This window comes from Rasamsonia emersonii, assembly GCF_000968595.1.
Source record: "Rasamsonia emersonii CBS 393.64 chromosome Unknown ctg1118621760524, whole genome shotgun sequence".
NCBI lineage: Eukaryota > Fungi > Ascomycota > Eurotiomycetes > Eurotiales > Trichocomaceae > Rasamsonia > Rasamsonia emersonii.
In genome coordinates, this window is record NW_013562936.1 from 17513 (window position 1) to 37536 (window position 20024).

The 20024-nt window shown below is 51.8% G+C and overlaps 8 protein-coding genes across 8 annotated transcripts; 4 read left to right on the top strand and 4 right to left on the bottom strand.

The window, feature by feature from the left end:
• Positions 1–254: 254 nt before the first annotated feature.
• Positions 255–2800, top strand: T310_7282 (uncharacterized protein; the record flags this gene model as incomplete). The annotated part of the gene is made up of 2 exons (XM_013469918.1): positions 255–428; positions 533–2800. The coding sequence occupies 2 exons, from the start codon at positions 255–257 to the stop codon at positions 2798–2800; spliced, it is 2442 nt and encodes an 813-aa protein (XP_013325372.1).
• A 706-nt stretch (positions 2801–3506) lies between these two features.
• Positions 3507–5735, top strand: T310_7283 (uncharacterized protein; the record flags this gene model as incomplete). Its single annotated transcript, XM_013469919.1, has 4 exons — positions 3507–4078; positions 4149–4263; positions 4324–5243; positions 5330–5735. The coding sequence occupies 4 exons, from the start codon at positions 3507–3509 to the stop codon at positions 5733–5735; spliced, it is 2013 nt and encodes a 670-aa protein (XP_013325373.1).
• Positions 5736–6255: 520 nt separating this feature from the next.
• On the bottom strand, positions 6256–9330 carry T310_7284 (DUF726 domain protein; the record flags this gene model as incomplete). The annotated part of the gene is made up of 2 exons (XM_013469920.1): positions 6256–8529; positions 8686–9330. 2 exons carry the CDS (start codon positions 9328–9330, stop codon positions 6256–6258), a joined length of 2919 nt encoding a protein of 972 aa, XP_013325374.1.
• A 327-nt stretch (positions 9331–9657) lies between these two features.
• On the top strand, positions 9658–10808 carry T310_7285 (Vesicular-fusion protein Sec17; the record flags this gene model as incomplete). The annotated part of the gene is made up of 5 exons (XM_013469921.1): positions 9658–9690; positions 9750–9873; positions 9961–10267; positions 10333–10507; positions 10569–10808. The coding sequence occupies 5 exons, from the start codon at positions 9658–9660 to the stop codon at positions 10806–10808; spliced, it is 879 nt and encodes a 292-aa protein (XP_013325375.1).
• A 497-nt stretch (positions 10809–11305) lies between these two features.
• On the bottom strand, positions 11306–13001 carry T310_7286 (Small nucleolar ribonucleoprotein complex subunit; the record flags this gene model as incomplete). Its single annotated transcript, XM_013469922.1, has 2 exons — positions 11306–12187; positions 12339–13001. 2 exons carry the CDS (start codon positions 12999–13001, stop codon positions 11306–11308), a joined length of 1545 nt encoding a protein of 514 aa, XP_013325376.1.
• A 407-nt stretch (positions 13002–13408) lies between these two features.
• T310_7287 (Pre-rRNA processing protein Tsr1) lies at positions 13409–15902 on the top strand (the record flags this gene model as incomplete). Its single annotated transcript, XM_013469923.1, has 2 exons — positions 13409–13517; positions 13576–15902. The coding sequence occupies 2 exons, from the start codon at positions 13409–13411 to the stop codon at positions 15900–15902; spliced, it is 2436 nt and encodes an 811-aa protein (XP_013325377.1).
• A 310-nt stretch (positions 15903–16212) lies between these two features.
• T310_7288 (Urease accessory protein ureG) lies at positions 16213–17358 on the bottom strand (the record flags this gene model as incomplete). Its single annotated transcript, XM_013469924.1, has 3 exons — positions 16213–16750; positions 16877–16975; positions 17159–17358. 3 exons carry the CDS (start codon positions 17356–17358, stop codon positions 16213–16215), a joined length of 837 nt encoding a protein of 278 aa, XP_013325378.1.
• A 1194-nt stretch (positions 17359–18552) lies between these two features.
• On the bottom strand, positions 18553–20024 carry T310_7289 (PTAB protein; the record flags this gene model as incomplete). Its single annotated transcript, XM_013469925.1, has 4 exons — positions 18553–19089; positions 19160–19429; positions 19487–19777; positions 19837–20024. Coding segments are annotated over 4 exons (1286 nt in total), but the record flags the coding sequence as incomplete, so codon positions are not given.

Genomic DNA, 20024 nt, shown 5'->3' on the forward strand with positions numbered 1-20024 from the left:
AAACCAACATTGTTGACGAGTGGAATCTCAGCCCTACGAACCCACGATAATAGCCCCTTCCATGGTTCTCCTCTGGCCCGCTGTCGATCTCGATCTATGACGACCGCCTCACCTCCGTCTTCTATCCACATTCCATTCCATCCCGCCTCCGATCGCTGATCGCTCTCTCCGTTCCTTTCGATCCACTAGTACGGCGCCGGCTCGTGACAGTACATTCCTTTACCCCAGATCTTGCCTTGTGGATAACCTCTAGCATGGGCAGATCGTCTCCTCCATTTCTCTATGATCCTCCCTCCACATGGTCGTTCGATGGCCCGGCAGGGAGCGGTTTCAATCCCAAGGCTGTCACCCAGGCGAGCTGGACTCCCCGACAGACGAAGCCGAAGCCAAATGGCCCGCTGGTGAACTTCAATAGGCACCCCGACATGGTAAGATTCGCGTTCAGGTCCTGTTTTGCGATGCATCTGGAGAATGAGACGTGGATTAATGATCGATTTGTGCGAGTCTAGTGGGGAGTACCGCGTCAGCCCAGAGAGATCACCCCGATGAGTCCTCGCACAAAGGTCCGTGTCAAACGGACGAGGTTGCTGCAGCTCCTGCTCCGAATCGCCTCCCTGGTTGGCGCCCTAGGGGCATTATTCTGTGTCATCTGCATCAATGGGACGGGTGTCTCGGTGGGATGGATTATAAGGGTTGCGGTACGCATCGCACTGAACCTGATAGGGTGCCATGGACCACGCTGACGAAATGTCTCTCTTTCAAGCCCGCACTGGCCACTCTACACACCATCTACTCCATCTATCATCTGTCTCGCTCTGCTGCCAGCCGACCTCCGGCCTCCACCACCAGCTATATGCTTTTTGCCGCTTCGTTGGACGCGGGATTGGTCCCATTCTACGCGTTTACCGCCTTTGCGGCCAACCGGCAATATACAGATAATGCGTACAACTGGGGCACGCTGTTCAATAACGTGCAGATCACCGAGAACATTACCCATGTTCTGTTCCTCATCAGCACCGTCTGTGGCGGGCTGCACATCGTGTCCTTTGCCATCTCTGTTTACCTGGCCACTGTATTCCGGCAGATTGCCAAGCTCCCTCCAGATATGAACCCCCTGGAGGATAACCTCACCGCTCGTCCGCACAAACGCAACAAGTCAGAGATCTCAGAGAAGCATCGGAGCGTCAGTACTCTGGATTCGTCGGATGCCAACTCCAGAGCTACAGCGGAAGATCCGCTCATGGGAGAACCTCGCACCATTCCCTTCATGCACACGAGGCAAAGCTCGTTGGACACGACCTCTGGACAGCAGCAATCTTCTCCAACGTCTTCCGATAAGAAGAGAGCGTCTCGAACATCGAACCAGTCTCATCGACTCTCTCGTTCGGATCTTCCCAGTCAACAGCGGCGCCTTTATGAGCAGTCGAACCAGTCCAAGAACTCTTTGACGCGATCTGCAGCACACAGGTCCCGCGACCCGTCATCCCGGCCCACATCAATGGTGGTGAATGATGCTCCAGTGCTTCTTCCGTCTTCAAATGAGCATGTGCCCACTGATTTCCGATGGGGCAGTCCGGTCTCCTCTCTGGAGTCCGACAACTGGGTAGCTTATCCATCGCGACCCTCATCTCCCGTCAATGAAAACATTGCCCGACGAGAGAGCCCCATTGAAAGTCGCAACGGCACGCCCCCTTCATTCACCAATGGTGTCAGTGATTGGCTTAGCTCTGCGCAGAAATATGGACGCGATGTGTCCCATGAGAAGGCCCGCGGAGAGTATACAGCGCTGCAAAATGAGGAAGATGAGAAAAATGATGAAAATGCGTATCAGGACCACCATGCGGAACAGGACCTGGGAGAGCGTCAGCAACCTCATGATGGCAAGACAACGAATCCCTTGGGCATGAATCCACCGACTCCACGACCAAAGGAAGAGGAGCAATCAGCATCCAGGAATGCGAGCCTACGCCGTCCCGCCCTGACGGACCTCCCGAACCCCTCCGTCAATAATAATAATCGGTCCGGTACCAAGGGCCGCTTTTACGGTGAGCTAGAGGGGACCGGTCTTTCCGTGCCGCGGGCGGTCAGCAACCAAGAGATGCAGGAAGAAAAACCGAAGTTTCTTGGTAGCAAGAAGCTCCGGAGACGCAAGTCCGGCAAGTCGTCCGCATACGAAGCTCTGAAGACGAAGGACGATGACGAGGATAGCGACGACCCTGAGATGCCGGAGATGGAGAAGCAGAAGTCCACGGAAGCCAGCGACAACAGCAGCGAGAGTGACCGCAAGGGTCGCGTCGTGAGCAATTCCGGCATTGATCTTGGCGCGGGTTTCCAGCTGGGCTCCGGTTCGAATTCGTACAGCAGCTACATCTCCGAACTGGGGGTTGACGCAGGAGAGACCGCAACGTTAGCGGCAAGGTGGCCGAGGAAGGGCGTGGCGGGTATGCCAAAGAAGAGAACACACAGGAGAAGAAGCGGAATTCGACCATTCGAGCCGCAGGATGGGCCCGGTTTGCCGGGCTGTAATCAGGCCAGGCCAGTTGTGAAACAGAAACAGAAACATCTTGACTGGCTGACTGCTCTGCCTGACGAACTTGGTTTCTCTTGTTTCTGCTTATCCCTGTCACGCGATGCTATACCTTATGTCTGTCTCTGCGTGTTGGGTGGAGCAGCAACAATGACAGAAAAAAAATCTACCCTTGATGGAAATGATTTGTCATGTTATCTCCAATCAGTCCAAAGTTCAGACAGACCTTGGTTTGGTTGGTTGACATGGAATGAAACGAATGAAATGAAGTGAAACGAAATGCATGCTATTGGAACGAAATGAACGACCAGCAATGAATGTCAATGAATGGAGTACGGCAAGGCAGGGCAGGGATTGGCTTGTCTGTTTGCATGGAGTCCTGTCGACTTGATATATTTTTTGTTGTTTTTAGTTAGTATATTCTTTCTCCTCCTCCCATCGAATCTCATATGATGGGACACTTCTTATGATGACTGTTTGTTCGTTTTCTTTTGAGAGGGAGTTCCAGGATTTCTTTATCCTTATTAGGTATTTGCTTATTTGTTGCTATCGACTCGTTATTATTAGTGCAAAACCACAAGTACTTCGCAGTTAGCTGTACCTAGATAGGATTGACAGGTTCCACTGCTCCTAGGACGACTGTCGTTGAAAATCACCAATGATCTAGCTAAAAGTGCCCTAGCAGTTGGCACTAAGGATGGCACAGTATGTCCTAGTCAACTAGAGCGGTGAAGCGTCAAATCACGTCAGGCATGCCGGCTTCTCTTCGCTTCAGCCCAACGTTAATAGATTGCTATTTGGACGAATAGAAGGGCATAGATGAAGATTGTAAATAGACGTTGGCAGGGTTCCAGCTCATGGCTGGGCTGGTCTCTCAGCCTAAAGAATCAGCGCAACTCCCAACGCGTCGATGTTATTTATATTTCTACACCTTTAGTAAGGGGGCAGACGTGAGGCTTCGAGGAAGCTACCGCCCAGAATGGCCCCGAAACTCCCCAACTTGTCTGCACTGCCAGGCAGAACGCGTGCAGAGACACAGCCCAACCAACAACAGAGCCAGGACCAGATCGAGGGCATTCCTCAACCGTTCGAATCGGATTTTTTCACCAACACTCTCCTTGACGAGAGCAAATCGCATGAAGCGGGCAAAGAGGCCTCTTCTTACCAAGCCCAGCCGGCGAGGAACTTCTCCTCATCGGCACGCTATGGCCTCCTCTCTGGGTTCGATCCAAGCTATTATCGCGATTGGCTTTTCGAGATTCTCTCCTGCGTGGCTAGCTTCGTTGTCCTGATTGCCATTATCGTCCTTCTCGAACGATACGACCAACAGCCCGTTCCGGCATGGCGTCAAGGCATCACGCTGAACACTCTTCTGGCCCTTTTGGCCACTCTGTGCAAGGCAGCTTTTGCCTATCCGGTCCTCCAGGGCATCTCCCAGTTGAAGTGGAATTGGTTTACGAAGCGGCGACCGTTGATCCATTTCGAGGCTTTTGACGAGGCCAGCAGAGGTGCTGTTGGAAGTATTAGGTTGCTGGTGGCAACCAGGGGACAGTGAGAGGCCTATTTCTCTGCTTGTATCACCGCTTCTATATTTGCTGAAGCTTATTTATATACATCTCAGGATCTCTTCTGTTGTTGTTGCTGCTATCTTGATAAGTGCTATCATAACATCGACCATCACCCAGGCTGCTGTCACCACCTCAACCCGTTATGCCCCCGGAGATGGTACAGCTACGGTTGGAAGGTTCATATCAAATAAGGATGGTTTGATTGCACTACTCCCAATGCTAGCATAGGTACGACCAAATGCTGACCCTTCTCTTTTTAAAATACAAGCCTCCGAAGGTGGGATTTGGAACAAAACGGTCCCAGAGTTTATGGAGTCGATATGGACTCCCCTGAACGAGACATACCCACGTCTTGCACCGACCTGCACTACTGGGAACTGCCAATTCCCGCCATTTTCCTCCCTTGCAGTTTGTGTCGCGATGAACGATGTCACCGACCAGCTCAATTTAACCAGTCTAGGGCTTTATCCGAACAGCAGCTTTCAAATGACCAAAGCAACCCTCCCAAATGGCCTTTTCCTGGAAATGGGATACAGCGAATGGGGGACATTGAACATATCAGTACCAACCAATTATGAATCGTTTACTGATGCGCCAAATGCGACCCTGTCTTTTGGGAACCGGCCCGACCTGTTACGTGCAGGACTCGTCGACGTGGCCGTCATCTACGGCAACGAAAGCTGGATAACAGACATGCACATGTACCGAGCCGTCGAGGTTCTCTTCCACCTCTGCGTTGAATCATACGAGGTGCAAACCGTGAATGGGACGGCGTCTACGACTCGAACAGCGGTTTTAACAGACGTAGTCACCGATATGCAACCACCCGATCCGCTTCTCACTAACAGCAGTAATTCTGATGACGGCGTTATCGTTTTGGCGGGCCCGAAGCAGGACCGCCAAAATTACACAGCCGGCTTGAACCTTCTACTTGGCATATCAATGCCGCTGGTTGATCTCCTCCCGGGCACCTATCGCGGAGCTGAGATATTATCAGTGGCCACGCCTTTCAGTCTCGCTCTTGGATGGGCTGTCTACCATGAAGGACCATTCACGTCCGGAAACTCGACTTCTTATGGCGGAGACGAAGAGATGCGTCAAACAATCTTGAATATAATGCAGAATATTGCTATAGGTGTAACAAATGTGTAAGTTTGATATTGACCTGTTTCATGTGATCCTTTTTTTTTCCCCGCTCAAAATCCGTTACTAATGAAAAAGGGACCAAAAACAGACTCCGTTCCTGGGGCGGCTCTCCTCAAACAGGCACTCCCTATCAACTCGAAACCTACGTCATCATTCGATGGGGGTATCTAGCCTTCCTCGCCGCCCAGGTCGTCCTATCGGCACTGTTCCTTCTCTGGGTCATGATCCAGTCCCGGAGACTCAAGACGGAGGTGATGAAGAACTCTGTGCTCGCGACCCTTTTCGCCATCAGTTCGGAGGACAAGGCCCTTCTGGAGGCGGAGGGGGAGGGGGAGCCAAGTATCATTCATCAAGATGGAAACAGCAATAACGACATGAGTACAATGGCCAAACGATCAACTGTGAAACTGATCAAGGGCGAAAGAGGATGGAGGCTGGGATTGGTTGGGCGTGATGATGATGACGGTGACGGTGATGACAATCGGGTGGTATAATTAAGACAAATAATATTTACGAGTGGAATGAGTCATTTTTAAGTCTTGTATGTAGACAGTAGTTATTTATTTATATCTACATAGCTAATGTAATAATGTCTGTAATTTATAGATACTGGGTTATTATTGGCCTTTTTTTTGAATAAAATATATGCCCCTATATTTCCAATACTGTATACCTACATAGGTAGGTAGGTTCTTGTATTAGTCCTCGAGGGGTTCCAGGATCTGGCCCGTGCCTTAGTGTTATGGAGGGCTTTGATGAACCTTCTTTCAGAAAAGAAAAAAACTTCTATACCCAGACAGGACAGCACTTATCAGCGCGGAAAGAAAGAAAGAAAGGGGTCAGTTTATTTCATTTTGCTTTATTTTATTTATTATGTGTACGTTGCACAGTACTCATGTGTTTGTCAACAGATGAATGCGTATTTCTTTCCTTCCTTTCGTTTCTCGCTGTCATATATATTTTCCAAGCCTCCTGGAGAACTATATTATAATGTACTATATTATAATACAATTATCAATTGGGTGGTTGTTGCTGTTGCTGCTGGCTCATCATCTTCTTCTTCCGACGCAGCATCTGTTCCTGCGTTCGCTGTTGCACCTCTCGCTGTAATCTCTCCTCCTCTTCGTTGTCAATCATTGTGATGCCTTTGAATTCCTCGTCTTCGTCTTCTTCTTGTAATTTCTCGACCTTCTTCTCATTATCGTCTACTATGGTGATGCTTTCAGCCTTCTGCTGACCGGAGTCATTTTCATTTCTTCCCTGCGACTGAGTCATCGTTGTCGTGCTCGTTTTCGTTGTCGTTTTCTTCTTCGCCTCGCGCCGTTGCTCGTTCTTTGCGCGCTCCTGTTCCACTGCCCGGTCTTGAGCCTGCAGGGCCGTTTCTTCCCACCGAAGCTCGACAGGATCAATCTCCTCAAACCCAATATTGGTCAGGATCTTGCCGATCAGATACTGATAGCGTAGGTGCCCGCTAACCAGCTCGCTCGCATCCACATTCTCCACTCCCGGCACGTCCTCGATGCGCTGAAGACCAGCGACGCCGAGCTGGGCGCTGCTGGCGCGGTATAGAAGCGCCAGGACAGCGTCGTTTTCGGAGAAGACGTTGACCAGGCGTCCGCTCACTACCGATCGCATCATCCGCCAATGCTTAGAATTCGATGGGGTAGGTGAGCCCATGAGGATCGCCGTTTCTACCAAGCCGTAGGCCCGCCTCTTAGCGAGACTTTGCAGGCAAGAAAACACCACTCGTGAGCCAAGAGAGTATCCGATCAGCGTGACAGGACGCTCCCCTTGTGCTTTGTTGATCAGTGCATCGGCAAGCACCTCTCCGGCTTTGTCTGCTCGGGCCTTGGCCACGCTGAAAGGATTGTCAACCGTGACTCGGGCGAGCTTGAGAAGACCGACCGGCAACATGACCGCGCTCATAATCTGCGCGAAAATCGTCCGAGACAAGATCTCCCGTCCCGCAACTGACCATGCAGCGCTGGTCACCAGTGCGCGAATGCCGTTTCCGAGGTTTAATAGAGACTCGAGCTCCCAACGAAGAGCAAATACTTCCGAGTCAGGTCCAATGACACGCCATGGAACGACCATGTCTTCCTCCTCCGTAGCCCACCCTGTTATACCGATCGTGACTCGCAACCGGTGATCTTGCTGGGCAGCTTCCTTTTCATCCTTGAAACTCTTGTTTTGTCCACGGGTAGGAATGAAAGCGAAGTCCTCTACCTCCCGTGCATATTTATCCACCATGCGCCCCGTCATCCTGCCGCCATAAGCCCCAAACAGACCGCCGACAATGACACCGCTGCTGGCGAGAGCACCAAGGTATCCGGCAGCTGCTGTGGCGCCGAGACCAAGTCCTCCCATGACAGTACCAATCCCAGCAGCGACCAGAGGTGCCGCTAGGCCACCCGTGATCCCGATGAGAGCCGCACCAGCGACTGAGGCAATGCCAACTTTCCATCTCCGGGCATTCCGACTCTGCTCCGCCTTCCTCTTTGTTTCCTCGTCTGCAGACATCATTACCGCAGCGTCAAGAAGACCACGGGCTACCTTCGCTTCGTTATGGTTGAGGTCTTCCAAGGTAAGGCCAAGACTAGAAGCTACAAACAGCAGCAAGACACGCGAATGGGCGCTATAATGTTTGAGACTGAGAAGTAGCAGAAGAAGCGAATGGAGTATCAGAAGCTTTTCTGATCTTGGAAGCTGACTTAGCGGGGTCTCAACCGGCGGGTATATCTCCCGCAGTCGTGTCGACACGTTATCTCCCTGGGCCGACATATCCTGAGACTGAGGACGGCTTTGGGGTTTTGACGGAGGCTGTTGTCGCTCCTTGGTATCCTCATCCCGGTTGACGACCTCACCAACTCGAAGTAAGACAGAATCTCTCCACTCGTCAAAGTACCGCAGTGCCGCGGGCTTGGCTCGTGGATTCATCCTGCCTGCAGGAACATTCTGTTGGCCATCATTTTCCGGGTGACTCTTCTTATCGGCTTCAGAACCTGCTGTTTCAGAAACATTCTCCGTTTCTGATTTTTGCACGTTGCTCGACTGATTCCCAGGAGCTTTGGAGACGTTAAGATTATCCAAGACTGCTTTCCGCATAGACTCTGTAATCTGGGCAATCAACACGGTGAGATCGGCGCGTTGATCCCGATCGAGAAGTGTGGTGAGGTCTTGATCTTCAGTGCTCCCTGCCTCCCGCTTATTCCCAACATCCATTGACTTCTTGACATGTTGGAGAAAGTTAGACATTGGAGGCTTATAAGTGGAGGATGGAGGCTGTTGCTGTTCACGGGCAAGAAGGAGTCCAAGCAGGAGACAGTAGCACTTCAAGCAACAAGAAGCTGAAGGAGGGAGATGGGGGAGTAATTAATTCAGCCTCGTCTCTGCTGTTGGTTAGTTGTTGCCTATGTCGCTGTTGGCGGTGAGTTCGGCGGTGACATTGCGTCCTGCTGACTCATCGGCCCCAATGATCCCTGCCTGTGTTGGTGAGAAAGCGAATTGGCTGCCTGATTGTACGACAAAGTATTTTCCCATTGTCCTCGATGCGGATCCTAAAGTGTTGCCATCCCACTCTGTGCCGTCTGGGTTTTCATTTTTCTCTGTCTGGATACGGTGGATTCTCTTGCTGCGACCGACCACTCGCTCCTTCGCCATGGCTTCTCTGAGGTTATCCAATCCAATTGTCGATTCCTTGACAGCTTCGTCACTCTCGTCACGGATGCTATGGAGCGGCGTGACATTGGTAGTGTCGACGCGCTGGATCTCTTTCACGAAGTGAATTTGAGATTCCAGGGTCTTCAGCATGGCCGCCTCCTCCGCTTTGTCGACGGGCTGAGGAAGAGCCGACAGACGAAGGAGATGGCGGAGCTTCTCGGGGGTGACGGACGGCGATTGGGACGTCGTGGTCTGGTCAGGGAGTAGAGATCGAACAGACCATGTTGGTTTTGAGAGTAGAGACGCGATATCTTCACTCGTGTATTTCGAGGAGGATGAATAGTTTCGCGACGAGAGAGTAACCAGGCGTCTCGTGCAATTGTTACACAACGCATTGAGATAATTTGTACTGCGGCGCAGGCAAGCCATTGGGAGGTATCAAAGCCAACGTGCACGTCTTGATCGAGTTATTTGTATAAGAAATAGAAGCGTCATGCAGCAGGTTCCGGCGTGGTGCCAAATGGCAAAAGTTTCCGCGGTGCTTATTGCGGAGACAAATGACCGCGGGCGGTGAGCGACAGCTTCGACCCCCGCTTTCAACGCCGCAGCTCCATCGAGTGTGTCATGCATCTTAGATAGACGCTGACCGCATCGTGCCCCGTCACATTCTTGGACCATCCTTGTAGTCTTTGTTACACTGGAAGTCCTCTTCTCTTTTGCTTCTGAGACCCGTCCACTGCTTTTGAATAAGGCGTCATGGGTCAAGATCCGCGTGTCCTGCTACAAAAGGTGACAGCAGCTCCCACCGGTACCGTCCCAAGAGTTGGCTGACACTTTCGTTCTATCAGGCCGATAAAGCTCTGCAGAGCGCCTCTGGTGGCTTCAGTTTATTTGGCGGCCGAACGGAAAAATACGAAAATGCAGCAGATCTGTATACTCAGGCTGCGAATGCGTTCAGAGTCCAGAAGCTGAGTATGTCATTTCGCACATAAGCAAAGAACGGCGATCGGAACGGCGTCAGCTACCACAGGTTTCGGAACTGACGTCCTGCGAAACTAGACAAGGAAGCTGGTCTTGCGTTGGAGAAGGCCGCGGCCATCCAGTCCAAGAACCTCAACGAGCCGGACGATGCGGCCAACAGCTTAACTGAAGCTTTCAAGGTGTATCGCAAGACCGATCCCGAGGACGCTGTCCGGGTGCTGTCCAGCGCAATCCAACACTACATCTCCAAAGGCAACTTCAGACGAGCCGCGACCCACCAGCAGAACTTGGCGGAGGTGTATGAAGTCGAGATTGGCGATATGAAGAGGGCTCTGGAAGCCTACGAGAAAGCCGCGGAGTGGTTTGAAGGCGATAATTCCGAAGCGTGCGTGGAGGCTTTCCCCCTTGTTTTTTTTCCGGGAGTATAAGCTGACATGACCATCAATCTAGGCTGGCGAATAAGCATTACCTTAAGGTAGCTGAGCTTGCTGCTCTAGAAGGCGACTATTACAAAGCGATCGAACACTTCGAGAGGGTTGGCAAATCCTCCGTCAACAACAACCTGATGAAGTGGTCCGTCAAGGACTACTTTCTCAAGGCAGGAATCTGCCATCTGGCGGTCAACGTGCGTGAACAATCCAGCGGAGACGGAGGATCAAAATGCTAACATGAGTGATAATGCTTAGGATCTTGTCGCTACCAACCGTGCCCTCGAGAGCTACAGAGATATCGACCCAACATTTGCTTCCACCCGGGAGCACCAGCTTTTGGTAGACCTGGTCCAGGCCATCGAGCAAGGCGACCAGGAACTCTTCTCGGACAAGCTGTTGCAGTATGACCAGCTCAGCAAGCTCGACAAGTGGAAGACGACACTACTCCTGCGCGTCAAGAACAACATTGAAGAGACTGGCGAAGACTTTTCATAGTCCAATTCTTTCTTATCCCGTTATGTCCGGTCACGGTTGGTATCGTTTTGCTTCTATCATTTTTTTGTTCGTCTTGTACGTAGTCCCACGTCAGTTTAGATCAGTATTCGCTCATCATTCTTCGTTCATTTTCACCTATTTCTCCTTATTCCATGTGATAGAAAAGCCCCAATCTATATAACCTAATGGAAATGGGACAGTTTTATTTGGTACGCAGGGTAATTTCCCCCGAGAGATAATGATAATGACAGAAAAAAAAGTAACTAATTACACTTGATGGAAAAGAGTCAGACCCAACGCCCCGTAATGCAAATCCTCTTTTTGAAGAACCCTGATATTTTTACACAACGCCTTTCGTCCTTCATGTATATCATGACTGACTGGGTATCCGATCAAATGTGGTATGGCATGGCCTCCAAGAAGTAGTATAGTATAGTATAGTAAATATAGATAGGAAAGAGAGAAGAACTTCTTTATGATAGCGTCCGACTTCCCGGTTAGAAGTCCTTCTTGGTAGCAAACCTGGCGAGAGCAGGACCAAGCTCTTCTCGCTGGCGCTGTAGTTCGTTCTTCTGTCGGGCTGCGCGCTCCTTCTGGAGAGCTTCTGCCCTGAGGCGCTTCTCGTCGATGACGTTGGTCTTGCCCCTCTTGCGGAGATACTTCCTGAGCGCACTGTTCCGGCCCCGACCGCGGTTCTTGAGCTTCTCGATGGGATCTTCGGGCTTGCGGTCGAGATCGCGCTCTTCTTGGCGCTTCTTGTCGCTGATGGTGTCGAGGTTGCCGATGAAGTCTGGATCCAGGGAGATCATTTCGGGCTGCAGCTTGTTCAGCAGTGCCTTGACTTCGGCCTCCTGACGCTGCTTCGTGGTCTCGTACGGGTTCGCCTCTATGGCGTCGAAGTTCGGTTCTCCCGCGCCAGGAACGATGATGCTAGCGAAGCCCTTGTCATGAGTCACACCCAGAACGTCCTCGTACGGGCACCACCGGACCGTCTCGATACGCTGTCCATCGCCTCCCCAAACCATGTAGGGACTCTGGACCTTCTCCTGGCGGGCAGCTGCAGCGTCAAACAGACCTTTCCATATATTGACCTGGGTGCCCCAGCCCACGGCGGTCAGGCCGCGGTCACTGATCGCAACCGTTGCCCCTGGCTGGTAGCAGGAATATGAGTGCACCTCCTTGAACATGCGAATGTCCCACACATTCATTCTCAAATCCTGGCCTGTCGAGACCATGTACCGCCCCTGTCGGTCGATGGCGAGTGACCGCACAGGGCCCCGGTGGACGAGGGCCTTTACCAGAGCCGTCTGTGAGTTCGGCGACCACAGAGTCACCGTGCCATTCTGATGGCCTACATGGAGGATCGCGTTCCATGGATTCTGGCACAGGGCAGTTGGAGAGCCCAGTCGAGTGGGCAGCTCTGCCACTAGTTTTCCGATCGATGTGTCAGTGTATTTGAGGAAGCCGCTCGTCGTCTTTGAAACTCGACTGTTAGCGAGAACAACGGCAGTGTGAGATCAGTCCACTTACAGCACTAGCTAGGAGGAAGTGGTATGGCAGGAACTCCAGATAACTCGCCTCGACGTGTTTGTCGAGACAGTGCAGTTCCATGCCGGTGTGGTCGTAGATGTAGACATATTTCTTCTGCGCGACGGCAAAGAACTGGTTGTTGTGCAGCCATTTGGCATCGCGCACCGTCTCTCCGAGATGCAGCTCACAGCCCAGCTTGCCTGCTCGCCAATCCATGGTCGCGACATGTCCTTTTCGGCCTGCCAGCAGCAGATGTCTCCCGTTTCTTGTATAGTCCGCCCGGTAGGGACCAAAATCCTCCAGCTTCAGCTCAAATCCCTTCTTGGCCGTCTCAATGCCCACGTTCTCTTTAATCTCCTCCTGTCGGACTTTATAGGTCTTTTCCATCTCCGATTCGGGCTCGAGGAACCCGGCTTCATTCTCGAGCAGGATCTCGGCATCTTTCGCCTTGAGCGCAGCATCTCGATACCGTTTTTCCACCTTCTTTAGGTTGCTGCGGAGCTTCTTGTCCCTGACGCTTTGTACCGGAATTTCTTTGCCGCGTCCATATTTCTTTTTCGCTTCTAACAATCTCAGTTTCGCTTCTCGGGCTTGGATGATCTCCTGCGCCGACGGGCCGGAGGATGCGGCTTTGGGCGCCGCTGAGGTCGTCGCTGCGGCCATCTTGCTCTGGCGCAGGACGTTATTGATCTATCGCAGAAGGGCTTGAAGCCGCTTGTAAAAGAAAGAAAAGCAGGAGGAGAAAGATTTGTTTTGCGGAGAGGGGTGCTGTTTGCTAGATTGCTTTAGTCTTTGCAGAGCGGGTCTTCAAAAATTCGCGCCAAGATTTCACGCTCGCTTGTCCACCACAAGAGATTTCTTATCGATTAATTAATCTCCGCCCAAACTCTGCCTCGACGCAGCCTAAAAAGAAAAAAATAATAATCCGTTTTCTTTGCTATCGCATCTATCAAGCTGGGACGAGCGATATCGCTTTTATATAAAACATTCTATTCCTTTAAATAATAGATCAGTGACCATCCACACTGGCCTCTCTTCCCTTCCGGTTCAAAGGGTCCGGCGGTGCCAATATGGCACCCATCACCCAGCAGCACCACCACCGCAGCACTCTAAAGCAGACCAACAAGCCATTCAAGAGCAGACATGCCTCGAAAGGCGCGATCAAGGATCGCTCAAAAGGTATGTCTTTTTTGAAAAGTTTATTTTATGTCATGCTTCAGGAATAACACAACTACAGGAAAGGTCGAGATCGAGCGGGGTGTGCGCAGGACCCCTCACCAGCAAGTCATGTCGAAACTCGACCGCAGGAACCAGGCTCGCCAGAAACAATTGTTGAAACGCAAGGAGAAGGTTGAGGCCACCAGCATCTTTTCCGGCCAGAATGGCGCTCCTCGACATACAGCCATCGTCCCTCTCGCGGATACCATTGACATCCCCGCCGTCGTCCGCTCCTTGAACGAGAGCGTCGATGTTCCTGACGAGGTGTCTGTCGATGGGCCCTGCCGAGTGCGTATTGATCGCTTTAGACAGAGCTTGTTGTATCTTCCGGCGAAATACGAGCTGATGAGCGCCCTGGATGTATGCCGTTTGGCCGACTTCGTCATCATTGTGCTGCCAGCAGAGGAAGAGGTGGAGGAAGAAGGAGAAATCATACTACGGTCTATCGAAGGTCAGGGTATCTCGAATGTCCTTGTTGTGACACAGGGTCTCGACAAGGTCAACCCGCCGAAGAAACGGCCCCAGGTTGTCGCATCGCTGAAATCATACATCAACCACTTCTTCCCCACTATCGAGAAGGTTCTCTCCCTCGACTCGAGACAGGAGTGCGCAAACGCAGTACGATCGCTCTGCACGGCTACTCCCAAGGGCATTCACTGGAGGGACGATAGAAGCTGGATGCTCATCGAGAATGTCAAATGGCCCGAAGTCAATGCCAGCGCGGTCGACGATGTGGTGGTAACAGGGATTGTCAGAGGGAAGGGCTTAAAGGCAGATCGTCTTGTGCACATCCCCGGCTGGGGTGATTTCCAGGTGAAGTCCATTACAGCAGCTCCCCTGCCAAAGGCCCGGGGTAAGAAGGATGATGCGATGAACATTGATGAGTCCGAAGCACCTCAAGTTCTCGATAAGCCAACCGACGACTGCGACGATATGGATGTTGTTGCGCCGGAAGATATCGAGATGGATGACGACGTCCCCTCGGTTCCCGAAACGGAGAGGAAAGGTGTGCTGCTCGACGATCATCACTACTTTTCCGAGGAGGAAGAAGAGGTTGCTGCCCGGCCGAAAAGAGTGCCTAGAGGAACTTCTTCGTATCAAGCAGCCTGGTACCTCGATGACGATTCCGACTCGGCATCGGACATGGTGTCTCTGGATGGACAGGACGAGGACGGTGATGAGATGGCCATGGACACAGAGGGTCGCCCCGAGGATGGCGTGTTTCCCGAACACAACGATGCCATGACGGAAGCTGGTCCTTCGGAATATCCGCAATCAGAGATGTTCGTCGACCGATCACTAGACGAAGAGATGCAGCAACTGGAGGAGTACCGCGCCAGTCGCAGGAAAGAGGAGAAGGATGATCTGGAATTTCCTGATGAGATTGAACTGCATCCTAACGTCCTGGCTCGGGAGCGATTGGCGAAGTATCGTGGTCTGAAGAACTTCAAGACCAGCCGATGGGAGACGTCGGAGGATCGGCCATACGAGCCAGAAGATTGGCGACGCCTCCTCCAGTTTGCCGACTATAAAGCCTCCAAGAACAAGCACATTCGAGAAGCCCTTGTGGGCGGAGTAGCTCCGGGCACCCGCGTTGACGTCCACCTCCGAGCGGTGCCGGCCTCGCTGCGTGATCGACCATCGCCGCTGGCATTATTCTCGCTCCTTCGGCATGAACACAAGCACACTGTCGTCAACATCAACGTGACGATGAGCTCTAGCGTCGAGTCGCCTCTCAAGTCGAAGGAGGAGGTCATCATGCAATGCGGTCCTCGCCGTCTCCTTGTCAACCCGATCTACTCCGCAGCAGGGAACACGCCCAACAATGTGCACAAATTCGACCGATTCCTGCATCCGGGCCGCAGCGCCATTGCCAGCTACATCGGTCCCGTGATCTGGGGCGCAGTGCCTGTGCTGGTATTCAAGAAACAGCAGGTCAAGGATCCCGAAGTTCTGGATTCTGCAGATGCTGCCCCCAATAATAATAACGGCACCATCAACCGCCTGCAACTCGTCGCGACGGGCACAGTCGTCGCATCCGACCAGTCGCGCGTGGTCGCCAAACGGGTCATTCTTACCGGCCACCCATACAAGATCCACAAGAAGGTCGTCACGGTCCGGTACATGTTCTTCAACGCCGAGGACGTCAACTGGTTCAAGGCGTTGCAGCTGTGGACCAAGAGAGGCCGCAGCGGGTACATTAAAGAGAGTCTGGGCACGCACGGGTACTTCAAGGCAACGTTTGACGGCAAGATCAATCCGCAGGACGCGATTGGAATCAGTTTGTATAAGAGAGTGTTCCCGAGAAAGGCGAGGCCTGTGGAGGAGGTTGAAGGCTATGCATGAAGATCTCTCTCACCCTCTCTCTGTCTTTTTTTTTACTCTTTTCGCTTTTTTTTCGATGTTGTCTTTTCTTTCAAAGAAAACCTTTGTTCACTTTATGATGATCATGGAAATGTGGATATTAGAGGATGATATTATACCAGACATGTTGTATCATGTCATGCAATGAACAATAGAATATTCCTACTAGGGTACGATAGCAAAAATGGAGCCAAAGAAAAAAAGTTCTTGAATAAGCAAACAACCTCTCCCGTTACCAAAAGAAATAGTGGATTTAGATTTACATAATTTGATATTCCCATCCAAAAAAAATTCAGACACTTCCCGACCCCCTAACAGCGCCGTTCTTCCAGCGCTCCAGACTGACTTCGTACGCACCACCACTAGCCTTCCAGGCACTGATGATCATATTGACGATATGCTCGACGCCCTTCCCATTCTTGACCTCAGCGAAAACAGTCGGCCCGCCCTCGCGCATGCGACTCGCGTCGCGCTCCATGACAGCCAGATCCGCGCCAACCGCCTCAGCGAGGTCGATCTTGTTGACGACAAGCAGGTCGCTGCCCGTGATGCCGGGCCCGCCCTTGCGAGGCACCTTGTCGCCGCCCGCGACGTCGATGACGTAGATGATAAAGTCGGCCAGCTCGCGCGAGTAGTTCGCCGCCAGGTTGTCGCCTCCGGACTCGATCAGCAGCAGGTCCGTCTGGAACTGCCGCTGCAGCGACTGCAGGGCCAGGAGGTTCGCGCTGATGTCCTCCCGGACGGCGGCGTGCGGACAGCCTCCTGTCTCGATGGCGCGAATGCGCTCTGGGGCGAGGGCTTTGTTGCGAGTGAGGAATTCGGCGTCTTCTCTGTTGGCAGGAAAAGATGGAGTTAGCAGTCAGTACGTTGCGGCGTTGCGACGTTCTCCTTTTATAAAGAGATTCCTTTTTTTTTCTAAAAAATTCAATCGACAGATTCATGATGATAAAACGCACCTCGTGAAGATATCATTCGTCACCGCCGCAATGCTATACTCATCCCGCAATGCCCGACACAGCGCCAGCATCAGCGCAGTCTTGCCCGATCCAACCGGTCTGTAAGAAGAAAGTAACACAAAAAAAATGTGTAAGCTAATCCTGCTTTGCTGATCATCATACCTGTGGGTTGTTCGTGTGACAATGACAATGAAATTGCGTATGACAAGTATGTGTATGTACAGTACCACTTCCAATGGGAACGAACGAAGGGATAGTAAGTAAGAGGTAAGAATTAATTACCCTCCAATGCCAATCGTAAACGCTCTATCCTTCCAGTCCCGCCCGTCATGCTGCGAGAGCGGCTTCTCGCGATTGAGAAACGAACCGGGGCCGTCCAGGATCTCGTGCGAGTGGCCGTGGCCGCCGAACGCGTCGTGCGAATGCGAGATCCCGCCATTCTCGTGAGAGTGCGTATGAGAGGCTGCTGCTGGAGTTGCCATGATGATTACTGTATTGTTGTTGACGACGAGCTGTCTGTCCGTTTATCTACAGGGATGGTGGGAACGACCGTCCAGGGTCACACTGCGGGGTAGAGTAGATGACACCAAATTCAGATACAGCTCGATGTAGATGTTGGCACAGCAGTAAGATGAAGGGATCTCTAAGGACCGTGAGGCAGCAAGTACATTACGTACTGATCTAAGTACTTTGAAAATTCCTTATCTCGGAGTCCCCCGCTTGGTGGGGACGCGGGGCGCCGAAAGTATGAATATGAACGTACTGATCCGAAGTTAGATAATCATGATTAACTATGATTAGCAACGGATTCGACTAAGAAATCGAGGATCGACCAGTCGTCCTGTCTACGAGTTCAGTGCACGCAGAGCCGTCAATCGTATCGCCTTTCTCATGCAAACTAGGAGGCAACTGTAACGACGTTCCCTTAGGAATCACTAATTAACCACATCGAATCTGCTCATCACTGCTCCTCTGAACAGACCTAAAACCCATAAAGACAGGCACAAAAGCCTAACACAAAACCACACAAAATATCTCCAGAGAAACGTGACACCAGCGCCAAAAACATCGAAGCAATCGCAACTGCAAGGCACAGAGGTTAAAGATTCCCAATGTTAGGATGACAAACCCATAGCAAGATGCAGACGGAATCTGCAGGTAGGCGATTGAGAACGCTGGCGGACGCGCCTCGCCCCCGAGCTAGAGTACAGATCCACGTCATATGCAAGAACGAAACCCGCTCGAAATAAAAAAAAACCCGAACAAAACAGACGGAGAAGAGAAGACCACGCTACAGAACTTCCTCACTCGGGGTGAGACAGCGGCGCGTCGGATACCCGGTGTCGAAAGCCAACAAATCTGGTATCCTACCCGGTTCAAATCCAGTCCCAAACCATCTTCAACGTGTAGATCCAAAAACACACGATAGGGAGGAGTGAAGAGATCACAACAGTGGTAACAATGCGCGCCGTGCAGAGACGATAAACAACAGACAACAAGGGTAAACCTTCAGGTATGTTCCAGGTCAAATAGACAAAACTCCCTCAAAGAAAAACGACAAATGACAAAGTTGACACTAGATCCGATGATACGCCGGAATCCCCTATCCAACCCTTTTTTCTGGATTACAAAGAAACAAAGCGGCCAGAAACCGATGGCTGTTGGTCGACAACCGATCAAGCAGTGCCCTTCTGTCTTTTACCACCAACTCGGGGACTGGCTTTCACTTTGCCGGCACCAGCAGCCCCTGTCCCGTTGACATCGGCCGCACCGCCACCTTCGTCGCCCTCAGTCTTGACGGTGCTAGCCCGACGGCGTTTATTGGAGACATTGGGACTTGTGCTGACATTGGCTCCCTGATTTCCGTTCGCTCCTACCCCTGTCTGGTTCTGCTGCGCCACCAAGCCTGCTGGGCCAGCAAGATGGTTTTGAGCTGGACTTGGATGAGCCGAGTTTCCAATGTGCGGCGAGCCCTGCGCGCCGGGCAAGCCCAACTGAGCCACCGAGGGAGATGCAAATTGCGACGGCCCATTCATGTTAGGCGTGCGCTGCCCTTGCCCTTGTTGGAGCGCCGGATTCATCGGTCCCTGGGCGTACGCGGCACCACCCATATGGTGGGCGACCAGACTCCTTAACGCATCCATCGGTGATAATTGAGGGTTTGCCATTGCATACTGGAACAAGGATGTCATATGAGACAACGTCTCCGCGATCTACACCAAAAACACTTCTGTCAGCGCAATTCAATAACGGCGAAGGAAGTGATGCAGTGAAAAGATGTACCTCTAGGAAACTCTGGACCCCAGGAGGGATACCGTGTCCGTTCACCAGAGACTCAGGAATAACAATGTTAGGTTGCGAGGACTGCTGCTTCTGCTGAGTACGCTTGTTCACATTCTTCGCAACCCGGGGACTCTGCTTTTGGTCCGGCGATTCCTGCGGCTGCAATTGACTCCGGGGGATGTATTCATTATAGCTGCTAACAGAGAGATCGAGCATCTCAATCTTATTGTTGTGATCAAGAACCGCTCTCAAGGCACCGTTCACGAAGAGCTTTCAGAAGTTAGAACGCGTTGTTTCACAAACTGACAGGAGGGATGTGGGACAAACCTGACAATCATTGGTGAACCAGTATATGAAACTCGTCTTGGGACTTTCCACCACATGACCGCCGTTGGGGAGGTCCCTTTCCCGTGCAGTTTCCATATGGGTTTGAATCCGTTTGATGCCATTGTTGAACAAGGTGTGGTAGTAACGCGGCAATATAGGCGTCGAGACTTCGAATGACTTGGAGGAGCCAATTTGCGGGTTAACAACAACCTGTCGTAGCACGCCCGAAGCGGAGTAGAATCTATCGACAAACGACTGCCAATAAGCCAGATCATTTGCTTCCCCTCGACTCTGCATCATGATGTTAGCCACCCTTCCTAGAAAGCACGCTAGAACAGAGAGCGACTCACCGTAAAATTGTTTAAATGTTCCGAAAACATATTTATATAGGCAACCAAAGCTCCCTTAGTAGCATTCGCCCTCTGCTGCATCAGCAGTGCAGCATTCTGCTGCGCCTTGAGCTGGGCTTCTTGAGCAGACAGCTGTTGCTGCTGGTGTTGCTGCTGCTGCTGCTGTTGTTGTTGCTGCTGTGTGCTGC